At 40.7% G+C, this 12,267-nt stretch overlaps 1 protein-coding gene across 6 annotated transcripts in view; it reads right to left on the bottom strand.

Annotated features, from left to right (window-relative positions):
* Window positions 1-1,433: 1,433 nt before the first annotated feature.
* TTLL5 (tubulin tyrosine ligase like 5) overlaps window positions 1,434-12,267 on the bottom strand; it is a 286,889-nt gene continuing 276,055 nt past the window's right edge. For 4 of the 6 annotated variants that reach the window (XM_078447992.2, XM_078447996.2, XM_078447997.2 and 1 more), the window contains one exon: window positions 2,769-3,419. Coding sequence is in view for 2 of the 6 variants with exons in the window: in XM_078447996.2 (XP_078304122.2) it covers window positions 3,397-3,419 (23 nt within the window). In the remaining 4 variants the exon portion in view is untranslated. Of the gene's footprint in view, window positions 2,604-2,768; window positions 3,420-12,267 lie in introns of those variants that run through there. The other 2 variants (XR_013556016.2, XR_013556017.2) reach the window with 1 other exon arrangement.

Below are 12,267 nucleotides of genomic sequence, written 5' to 3'. Positions count from 1 at the left end.
TCTTGGATCATTTCCATCTTCTGGAAGATTGTTTCTAGAACAGTAAAAAGCCTTTTCTAAGGTGGAAGTCTGACTGGATGAATATCCTTAATCACTCTTTTCTTAATTCCCTGTTCATATCCACTAACTAGAGGGAACGGGAGCCCGGGGCAGGGAATCTCGAGCACACTGCTTAGTGTGAGTCCCCTGGACACCGGTAAACTGCACTGCCTCTGCCATCGGAGGGAGAAGACTCAACTGTCATTGGTGTTCCTTCCTTTCCTTCTGGTGAAGTAGTTTGCTCTCAGACACACACAGAGGCAGTGGCAGTGGCTCAGATGGGCAGAAAGTGTAACTGTGGGCCAAAATCACTTGGGGTGAGCCCTTGTACGCGGAAGTGTGTCGGTTTGTACATCCACTATCCACGAAGGACATCATTTTTGAAAATCTGATCTCACCCGCCACATCAGTGGAGAATGAGAGAACCTGTCTGGCAAATGGCCTAAGAAGACGAGGCTAATTCTGTTATCAGGCTAAGCTCGCCAGGAAACCCTTTACAGACAGAGGGCCTCTTGTCAATGATTTAGGGATGGGAGAGGGCGGGGAAAGAACAATCCCACAGTTCTGTTTCGAGGTCCCAGATCCCAGAGCAATGCAGAATTCCACTGTGGCGTTGACGTCCACCTGAAGCAACCATCTGCAATGAGTGAGGAACCACCTAGCAGCTCCCCAAAAACATGTTCCGCTATTGAAATCACCGTGCCATTGGTGAAAAAGTCTATCTGAAGCTAAAATTTGCAGGTCGAAGGGTCTGTGTGGTATGTGTGTGTGTACGGAGATGTATCTTGCTCCTTCTGGAGTTCTCCCGGATTGAACTCCCGACTTTGGTCACTAAGTCTTTCTTTCTCGCTTTGTCCATGCTCAACCAGTCCTAAGAGCTTCTCTAAGGCTTTGTCCCCTGCGGTCTTGATCCCGTTGTACTTTGGGGGCTGTGTCCCTGCCCTAAATTCATGGCTCCTGGGATTGTGGTCCATCCTACCCAGGGAAGCCAGTGGGCCTAGAGAGGGGCCAGCCCCGTGGCCATGGGCCATTGCTATCCCAAGCTTCAGAGTCTACTCACTCGTGGCAGCTGTTCTCAAGTTTCAGCGGGCAGGAGAAGCACCCAAGGGTTTACTAAAAATGTGCAACTTCAGGCTGCAGCTCTGGAGGTGTCTTTAGGCCTGGGGGAAGGTCCAGGCTGCCTAAAAGCTCCATTTTGAGCAGCTTATACCTGACATCATTGGTCCTTACTTAAGGCTTAAGGAAGAAAGGAGTACTCTTTCTGACCCCGGAATAAACCTTCCTTCTTATCCAACCTCATAGGACATCACAAAAATGTTGGCCTGTGGCTCATCCTAATGAACCGAGGCAATGAGATATGTTTCTTGAAGTATCCCAAAGAAAACAGAACACACTGTGATTCCAAATGTTCTTTTTATATTAGAGCTCTATTCTTATCTTTACCAGCAGATACAAATATGGACGGGGGTCTGAAGTCCAGTCTCTGCATTCCACATGCCACTTATAGGCACTGCAGAAACTTGAACCATTGTCTGTCTGTCTTAAAAAAAAATACACGCTTGTTTTGGGGGAGGGGAGGTAGGGACACTGGAAATGACACGGTTGTTGGAGGTGGGGGGGCGGATCGTATGATCTGTTTTGTTTATTACCAAGACTTGGACTTGCCACGAGAAGTCCGGTACAGGAGAGATGATGTGAAAAGTACTTGGTTAAATGAAGGAGAGATCTGGAGTCCGGTCTCACACCGGATAAGCAAGTGGTGAGTGCAGTAAGAAATCAGGTTGAGGGCTCAATTCTGACCGTTACCTAGGGCAATTCCAAGCGGTCTAGTAGGTCTCAAAGGTTTTTTGTTTTTTTGGTTTTTAAACTGGGCTCATACCCTCTTATCCTCTCCCACAAGATCCATATGCTGAGTCTCCCCAAACATCTCATTTCCTGGTTCTACACATCACTTAGGGAATCATGAAGGAACTCCGATTTGTCTCCCGTTAACCAATTCACAACCAAATTAGCAAACGGTTAAGATGGACCTCAAGCTACTAACCAGAAATCCCATGAATACGTTCTCTCTTCTCCCGCAAAGTGACGGTCTTCATCCCTCACACGCAAACAAGACGCTTCAATGTGCTCAAACCTGTTTTCGTTTGCTAAGAAGTCAATAAAGTCCCTTTTCTCTCTTCCTTGTTGGGTGTCATTCTTCCTTTGGGGTTTCCATGCTGAGTCTACAGCACCCTGTTGTAGAAACCCCAGACTCTGGATCCTCGCCCAGTACTCCCCAGGGCAGCTAAGTCAGTCCTTCGGTGGGCTCTGTAGCCCACCTTTCAACCTCTTCTTCAGCAGAAGCCAGAGAGAGGGCCGGGGAAAGGTGAGGGGGCAAGGGAGCAGAGGTCAAGTGGAAAGCCATCAGGGGCTGTGCGGCCTCCTTCTGACGAACTGTTTACGGGTGCAGATCCACTGGCCACTAGAGGACCTGTCTGCTGTGGGCTGACAACGGACACATTTGCACATACGAGCTTCCCAGGTACAGGAGCTGCCCGCGGGGAGCGGCCTGGGCCCGCCATCTGCTGAAACCAAATGGAAGAATAAAACCTCTCTTTCCGAGTTCGCATTTCTAAAACAGAGTTTCAAAACTTGCCCAGCAAGGGCATAAAACACCAAGTTGGCCCCATTTCAGGCTTGTGTGTGAGTACTGATTGTTGGGGGAAATTAGTAAATGGAAAAAAAGAAAATAAAAATAGAATTACTTTATTAATTTTAGAAATCAGTAATTCCAAAGGGTGCCCTTACCATGGCTCATGTGGTCAGCAGCACACCGACTTTTCTCCGCTCTCTGGGAAACTTGTGATGTATGCTTCCCCCTTCCCCCAAACCCTCAGAAAAGGGAAGAACAACTTTGGTAGATACTGTTGTTGGGGTTTTAGGCTTGTAGGAAGTAAAGCTTAATACTGCAATCTGGAAAAGAAGAGGAAGCAAAATGCAAATAGCCAAAGAGCCTCTTTTATATCATCTCTGTGTGGTAGCAGGAGAGGGACAGAGAAGACCTAAGCAGGTTGGGGGAGGAGGTAAAAGGGGTAAAAGATACATGTGTGCTCTGATGGGGTACATAACGTATCAGTGGAACGTCCCCACTGCCAAGTTCAATCAAAACCCAGCCGATGTGTTTTCCTGTTGTCTCAGTAAAAGTCTGGAGTGGCTGAATGGCAACGATCTACTGCCACCACCGCTTGAAGGCTCTGGGGACTGAGGCAGCAAGAAAAAAAAAAAAAAAAAAAATACCATGGACCCCTTGCAGCGCCTCCGACACACCCATGGCAGTAGTGGGACAGCAAATAGGTTCTTCCTCAGTGCGGTTGTGGCTCATCGTTTAGCGTGAGCAGGATCTGAAACAAAGAACCAACCGCTAAGTGACCTAAATGAGGACATGGGGTTTCACTTCCTTACAATAACGTCTGGTTTAGTCAGCATTACGGAAGACTAAGGAAGTTGTGGCCAAATAAATGAAGTTCACCTTGAACCTGAAGACCTGTCATTTTAACCACTTTTGTTGGAAACCTTTCTAACACACTCCGGTTCTGCTGCTGCTTTTTTTGTGTGCTGCTTAGTTTCTTCCCCCTTCTCCCCCCCCCCCCCCCCCCACCGCCCCGTAAGAACATTTTATCCCTTTTGCTTCTTAAACAGAAGATGCTAAAATATGTGAATCCTTGCGAGAAGTGTAGGGCCAGCACAATTAGCATTCAGTATCGAACTGCGTGGAAACACTGCTCTATGCACACCTCTGAGCGTGTTTAAAACTCTGCCGAACAGCAGGTTGTCAGAATACACTCTGCCTTGTACCCCTGTCCCTATCCCCCATATATGCACCTACATCCTGTCACCAGGTTTAAGACAAAGACATTACCATTACCCCGAGTCCCCTGTGAGGCCCTCCCATTGCCTGCCCATTTCCACCATCCTCAATTTTGTGTTTATCCTTCCCGTTTGTTTTTTAAAAACAGGTTTATTCACCACATATACTCATATCCCTAAATATATGTCGTTTCGTTTTATGTGGTTTTCAATTTCCCAGTGCTGCTATAACTATTATTACATGTGATCTCAGCACACAGCTGGGAGAATTTCTTCAGTTATATACTTAGGAGCGTAACCGCTGGGTCATCGACACTTGCCTCTTCAACTCTCTAAAAAACGAAGCCGTATTACATTCCAGAGCGGTTGCGCCAGTTCACCCCCTACCCCCACAGCACTGGATGGGCTTCTCCTGCTTCTCTGCCTCACCTACCGGTGGAGAAGGGGTGTTGCCTGAGTTTAAAATATTTGCCAGTCAAGTGTCCTACTGTGGTTCTAATTAGCATTTTCCCTAATTAGGAATGAGGTTGAGGGACGCCTGGGTGGCTCAGTCAGGTTAAGCCTCTGTTGGTTTCTGCTCAGGTCAAGATCTCTCCAGACTTGTGAGATGAGACCCTCCCCGATGCGCGTTCTCTTTCTCTCAAAATAAATAAGCTTAACAAACCAAAAAAAAGGAATGAAGTTGAGCCTCTTTTCAAGTATCTATGGCGTATACATGTTTTTTCTTCTGTGAAATGTCTGGACGTGGCTTTTGCTTATTTTCTTACTGAGTTTACTGTTTATTGATTTAAAAAAAAAACAGCTTCAATGAGCTATAAGCCACATACCACACAATTCACCCATTTAATGTGTATAATCCGGTGGCTTTAGTATATTCAGAGTTGTGCATCTCCCACCACAATCACTTCCAGAACATTTTCATTGAAAGAAGGTGAAACCCCATGCCTCTTAGCCATCACTCTCACACATCTCATCCTCCAGCCCCAGGCAACCACTAATCTTTCCAGTCTCTATAGATCTGCCGATTCGTGACATTTCATATGAGTGGAATCACACAATATGTGGTCTTTTGTGTCTTGGCTCCTTTCACTTAGCGTGATGTTTTCAAGGATCATCATGTTGTAGCATGTAGCAGTACTCTATTCCTTTTTCTTTTTTAAGTTTATTTATTTATTTTGAGAGAAAGCGAGAGTGAGTGAGTGGGGGAGGGGCAGAGAGAGAAGGAGAGAAAGAATCCCAAGCAGGCTCTGCACTGTCAGCAGAGTTCGACGCAGGGCTTGAACTCATGAGATGTGAGATCATGACCTGAGCCGAAGTTGAACGCTTAACCGACTGAGCCACCCAGGCATCCCAAGATGGATAGTTTGTTTAAAAAAATTTTTTTGTTAAATAAAAAAATGTTAGATATACACACATAATAGCATAGTGTAAGACACCTCCACGTTCCATGTTCCCAGCATCTCACTTTGATAATTATCAACATTCTACCATTCTTTTTCTCTCTCCCTCCCCCAGTTTCCTCCCCCTGGAGTACTTCAAAGCAAACCCAAGGTAACACATCATTTCACCTATAAAAACTTCACAATGTATCTCTAATGATATTAAGGGCTTAAAAAAAAAAAAGAAATACAAAATAAAACAAAAAACCTACAATGTCTTTATGGTGTCTTACAAGTTCTCAATTTGAACAAAGTCAAATTTATCAATCTCCATCTTCACAGTCTGCACTTTTTGGGGCTAATGTAAGAAATCTTTTCCCTTACCCCATGGTCATAATGGTATCCTCCTATGATGCTTTATATAAGATGGGACACTTTTTTTTTTTTTTTGCCTGTCATTTTTAAGTCTTTAATCCAACCTAAAATTATCTACAGTGTGAAGCACAGATCTAATTTCATTTTCCCCACACAATAACTAACTATTCTAGTTATTATTGATGGAAAAGTCCATCCTTACCTTCTTTAATGGCAACACCTCTCTGTTATAAACTGTTTTCACATAGGAGACCAGTTTTAGGTTTTCTCTATTCTGTGCCAACACCATGCTCTCTTATTTTATTAAAAAAAAATTTTTTTTTTCTTTTTTAAAAAAAAAATTTTTTTTTAACGTTTATTTATTTTTGAGACAGAGAGAGACAGAGCATGAACAGGGGAGGGGCAGAGAGAGAGGGAGACACAGAATCCGAAACAGGCTCCAGGCTCTGAGCTGTCAGCACAGAGCCCGACGCGGGGCTTGAACTCACAGACCGTGAGATCATGACCTGAGCCGAAGTCGGACGCTTAACCGATCAAGCCACCCAGGCGCCCCTATTAAAAAAAATTTTTTTAAATGTAATCTCTGCCAACGTGGGTCTTGAACTCTCGGCCCCTAGATCAAGAGTCACACGTTCCACCGACTGAGCCAGCCAGGTGCCCCTACGCCATGCTCTCTTAATTACTTTAGTTTGGTAATCATTCTTGGTGTCTAGTAAGACAAGTGACACATGGCCTCTATCTTTCACTCTCATTCTTTTTTTTTTTTAACGTGTATGTATGTATGTATGTATGTATGTATTTAGAGAGAAATGCGTGCACCAGCTGGGGGAGGGGCAGAGAGAGAGGGAGAGAGAGAATTCCAAGCAGACTCCACGATGTCAATGCAGAGTCTGATGTGGGCCTGATACCGCAAACTGTGAGATATGTTTCAAGAGTCAGATGCTCAACTGAATAAGCCACCCAGATGCCCCTCACTCTCATTCTTTAGTAGTACAAGGGTTATTCTTGGCCCTTTTCCCTTCCATGTAAATTTTAAAATCAGCTTGTCAAATTAAAAAAACAACAACTAATACCCTCTTAAATCTATCGATCAATTTTGGGACGAACCGACATCTTTACCAAACTGACTTTTAATCTTGGAACATGTACATCTCTCCATTATTTTGGTTTTTAAAGTGATTTTCACTATGTTTTTATAATTTTTAAAATAATAGGTATCATATTTTTTGTTAAGATTTTTCCCTAGGTACATTATACGTCTTCGTGATTATACTTTTGATACAGAGGGTATCTTTTCCTATAATCACACACTCTATTGCTGATGTACAGAAAGATCATTAAATTCTCTTATAAAGGTAATAATTTATTTGAATACTCTTTTTGGGTATCTGATGAGACAAATATATTATCTGAGAATATGGACAGATTTGCATTTTCCTTTCTGATTCCTGTGTCATTTCCTTTCCTTATTTTACTTTACTGACTAGGACTTCCAGTACAACACTCAGGAGAAGGGATGGGCTTCCCTTGTCTTGCTTCTCATCTTAAAGGGAATCTTTAAAAGTTTTCCAATGAATAGTATGATGGCTATTGCTGTCTATTTGTAGAGATACTTTATAATTAGGCTCCCTTCTATTCTTAGTGACCTGGGAATTTTTTTTTAAAGCGATGAGTATGCTGAATTTTATCAACTGCTTATTCTGTATCCATTGAGAGGAGCATATGATTCTTTTCCCTTTAATCTGTTACTGTAGTAACTACATTAGTCAATTTTTAGACGTTAAATAATCCTTGAATCTCTGGAATAAACCTAACTTGATCATGATTTTTTTTTTTTTTTACATTGCTGGACTCAGTTTGCTAATGTTTTATTCGTAATTTTTTCACATTTATAGCCACAATTAAGAAGATGTTGTGATTTTAGAATTTTTGTGGGAGGGCTGTCCTGGTTAGGTTTTGCTATTAAGATTGTAAGAGCTGGGAAGTGTTCCCTGTTTTCCTCTATTCTGGAATAGTTTGTAGAAGGTTGGTATATCTGATCCTTGGATGTCCAGTAAAACCATAAAAACCGGCTGTTGTATTTGTGGAATCATTTTTGTTCTTGGTTAAATTTCCTAATAATTAAAGAATATTAGGGCTTCATATTTCTTTTTGAGCAAATTCTTCTAAGTTAAATACTAAATGTGTATCCATCTCACCAAAGTTTTAAAAAGGTATCAGTACGAAGTTATTCATAATGTTGTCCCTCTGTTTAACCTCTGAGGCATAAATAATAATGTCCCCATTCATTCCTCTCAATGGTGCTCATTTTCTATTTCATTATTTTCTTCCTTTATCTTTATTATTATGTATTTGTCTTTACTTTTTACTTTCTTTGGACTTATTTTGTTGTGAAATTCTTAGGCCAGGTTCTTAGTACATTAACTTTGAGCCTCTACCCTCTCCCTACTATAAATATAAGTTTTCCTTGAATATTGCTTAGCTACATTCCTCAGGGTTTTGGTGAACGGTATTTTCTAATTATATTATGCTTTTTTTTTTTTTTTTTGGTGAGTTAATTCTTAATTTAATCCAACATGTGAGGATTTTCCAGTTATCTGTTTGTTCCTGCGTTGTGACCAGGAAAGATGGCCTTCGAAATGTGATTCAAAGCCATATCTGCTAGATCAAGCCTCTCAACTGTGTGGTTCAAATTTCCTAAAATATAACTGATTTTCAGACTGCTTGATCTACCAATTATTGAGTTATATTAAATCATTCCAATATGAATGTGGGTTTGTCTATTTCTCTCTGTGGTTCTGTTAATTTTTTTGTCCAATATAGTCTTTACAAATATGCATTTTATTTAATTAAAAAAATCAGTAGATAAGCTAGTGAAACTAAATCAACAAAAAAAGGTTAAATACTTTCTGGTGAATCTTTAGAACTTTTAGCCATAATGTAGTGACCGTCTTTATTTCTTGATATGTTTTTTTTTTTGGTCTTAAAATCTATTTTTCTGATAAATATAGCTATATCCCCTGGCATATCTTTTGCCAAACTTTTTCTTTGATTCTTTTTTATATACTTATGTTTTAGATAGGTCTCTTTCAAGCAGCCTAAAAGTGCAGTTTTGAAAATCTAGGCCAACAATATATCCATCTCTGGTTGACCATTTCCTGCACCCCTCTACTGCTACTACCTTGCCCCTGCCTGGTGCAGTAGCCACAGAGATGCTGTTAAATCCCAAATCAGCTCATGCATGACTCTGCCCAGAACCCCAACTCCCACTTCACTCAGAACGAAGGTGCAAGTCCTTCCGTTGGCCCGCTGGGTCCTTTGTGGTCCGGCCCTCTTCGTCTCCCCAGTCTCATCTACACCCACTCTCCTCTCACCCTACACCGTGGCCCACTGGCCTGCCTGTACTTGCCAAACACGGCAGCCGTGATCCCTCTTCAAGGCACATGCTCATGCTGTTCCCTCAGCCTGGAATTCCCTTCCTTACATCTCCACCGGCTCATTCCCTCACCTCCTTCAGGGCTTTATTCAAATGCTACTCTTCCTGACTGATCGATTTAGAATAGTCACTTTCCCCATTCTCTATCTTTCATGTTTTGTTTTGTTTTGTTTTTTTCACTCTAGAACCCTCACCACTGTCTAATGTACTATTTGGGTTACTGATTTGGTTTGTTGTCTCTCTCTCCAATTAAGGATTTGGGGCTGTTTTGTTCACCGCTCTGTGCTATATGCCTAGTAGTGTTTAGCATATAGTAGATACTCAGTAAATACTGTTGAATGAATCAATCTTCCACTTGCACTGGGACATTAGTGCACTCACACTTCTGTAGTTACAAATACTTTGTTATTTCTACTGTCTTAAGTTGTGCTTCCTATTTGTCCCTACTCTTCTTTGTTTTCTTTTCCTCCTTGAAGTTTTATAATCTCTATTCTTTTAGTTGTTACTCTATTTTTGCATTTGTATATACTGATTATGTAAAGCTGAAAATTAATCATTATCTTCAGCTTTTCACTGTGCAAGATCAAGTTAGACTACTCCAACTCTCATCATACCGCCTGCCTTGATTAACAAGACTGGTGTTGAATATTTTCATCCCCTCGTTTTTAGCCTCCCAAGAACATTATTATTTTATTATTATATCTGCCCATATTTGTAAACATTCTTTGCTTGTAGTTCCTCTTTGCATTTCAGACCTTCGAAATGTGTATTTTCGTGTACCACGAAATGTGGTATTACCTTCCTCTGTTTGAAATATCCATTCTTTATTTTATTTGTTTTTAAATGTAAAGTAAATAAAATAATTTATTTTATGCATTCGATAGTGTATACATTTAGTCAGTTTTTATCTTTTCTAACTCAACATCACAAATTTAATATCAATGACATATTTCAAAAGGAAGTTTCAAGATTAAAATGTTAGCTTCTCTAAACAACAGATGTTTCACAATAAACATAGATTATTCTGAATTTATATAAAATTAGTATTTATTTAGTTTACCAGATACTCAAATCTTTACCTTGTACACTTAAAAAACAGAATTACTACCTCAGATAGTCTAAGATTATTTTAGCCTTTAAGCAACTGATTCTGGTCCCCATGCAGCGCTCTGGTGGATACACAGGGTCCTTTCTATACTCAGTACCTCTACAGGAGCTCCCAAGTAGCCAACATCTCACAATTCAAGTTTAAATACATGATTGTAATGGACATTATTCTCCATCCACACAGAGTTCAACTAATTTCTTTACTACAGGATTGGATTCTGTATTTCTTTGACACTTTGCTTGGTTGCTTAACCACAGTCTGTGACATTTTAATGCTTTTGGATTTTTTGACCAAGTTTTTGGCCATACCCTTGCTCTCACTTTTCTTTGATTACTTTTTTTCATCATTATAAGTGGATTATTTAAGCCCCATCACCTACCTCACCCATCCCTCCGTCCACCTCCTCTCTGGTAACCATCAGTTTATTCTCCATAGTGGAGTCTATTTCTTGATTTGTCTATTTCTCTCTCTTCTTTAATTTTCCTTTGCTCATGAAATATCCATTCTTTAGAATCTTTGCTTTCCTTTTGTGAATTCTTCTGGGTTTTAAATGTTGAAAAATGTCTTCATTTCATTCACATCTTTGAAAGATATTTTTGCTTACACTGTTTTTCTGACTGGCTACTTATTTTCTCTCATCAGTGGCCATAACACTGTAGTTCGGCTTCCACTCTTGCTGTTGAAAAGTATGCTGTCAGTCAAACTGGCATTCCTCTGGAAAGCCTTCTTTTGTCTCCAGGTGCTTTGAACATCTTTTCGTTGTCTTTAGTATTCCAAAGTTTCAGTATGGTGTGTCGAGATGTGGATTTGTTGTGATTCACTGCAACTGGTGTATCTTTTCATTAGTTTTGGAATATTTTTAATTATTACAGGCTCTAAGAGGACACCTCCTCTTTGCCAAAACCTGGGATTGGACCAGTCTAATGCTCTCCCACCTGAGATATTTTGGCTCCAGTTTTGGTATATTTTTAGCCATTATCCCTTCAACTATTGTCCCGGTCCCATTCTTTTTCTTTCTAGAACTCCAATTATCTGGATATCTATCAGGCCTTCTCATGTGATTTTTCATCATTCTGTCCTGCAGTTCACATAATTTCTTTAAATAAATATATCTTTGAGTTCACTAAATATCTTTTCAGCTGGGTCTAACCTGCAGTTAAGCCCAGCCATTGATTTGAAAACTTTAATTACTTATATCTTTGTAATTCTGAAAGTCTACATAGTTCTTTTTCAAATCTGTTTAGTTATAAGTTTAATCTTTTGATTTTACTCATACTTTCTACTCCTTCTTTTAATTTCTCTAAACACATGAGAAAATTTATTTTTTATTGTATATCTGATAATTTCAGTATCTTTGTCTTTGTAGGTCTGATAGTGTCATCTGTTATTTTTGCTGACTTTTGCTTATGGTGCCATGTTTCCTTATTTGTTTTGTGATTTTTAACTGTGATCACAGTTCTTCGGAATTTATTTGAGGGGTGCTTGGGTGGCTCAGTTGGTTGAGCGTCTGACTTCGGCTCAGGTAGTGATCTCACAGCTTATGAGTTTGAGACCCACGTTGGGCTCTGTGCTGACAGCTCGGAGACTGGAGCCTGTTTCAGATTCTGTGTCTCCCTCTCTCTCTGCCCCTCCCCCACTCACCCTCTGTCTCTCTCAAAAATAAACATTAAAAAAAAAAAAAAAAAGAATTTATTTGAGATTTGAATTGAAGGAAGATCCCTCCAGAAAAAACTATGCATTTGATTATATTAGGTGCCTGGGGCCACTATTAGCTTAGGACCACCTTGGATTAAATTCTCAGTTTCAAGTTTTTCAGGGTACCTAGGGAATGTCAACTCACGCCCAAGCTTACATGAGGGCCAGTTTGTGGTTATAAATTTTCACGGAAGAGTCCCCTACTCCATCTCACTCAGCACCAAGGTCCAAGACAGGCAGTTTTCTTCCAGTGCCTGAGATGGTAAAGGTAAAGTGGGAAGGGAGGGTTTATTTCTGGTTGAACTTTACATGGAGAATACAGCCCTTTGGGCTTCCATCTTTAGGTAAAGCGTCTCCAATTAGACTCTCCACCTGTTTTCCCTGACACC

The sequence above is a fragment of the Panthera onca genome, chromosome B3, assembly GCF_046562875.1.
Source record: "Panthera onca isolate mPanOnc1 chromosome B3, mPanOnc1 haplotype 2, whole genome shotgun sequence".
Lineage (NCBI taxonomy): Eukaryota > Metazoa > Chordata > Mammalia > Carnivora > Felidae > Panthera > Panthera onca.
Note: the sequence above shows the minus strand (reverse complement) of the source record. Positions and strands in the feature narration are given on the sequence as shown.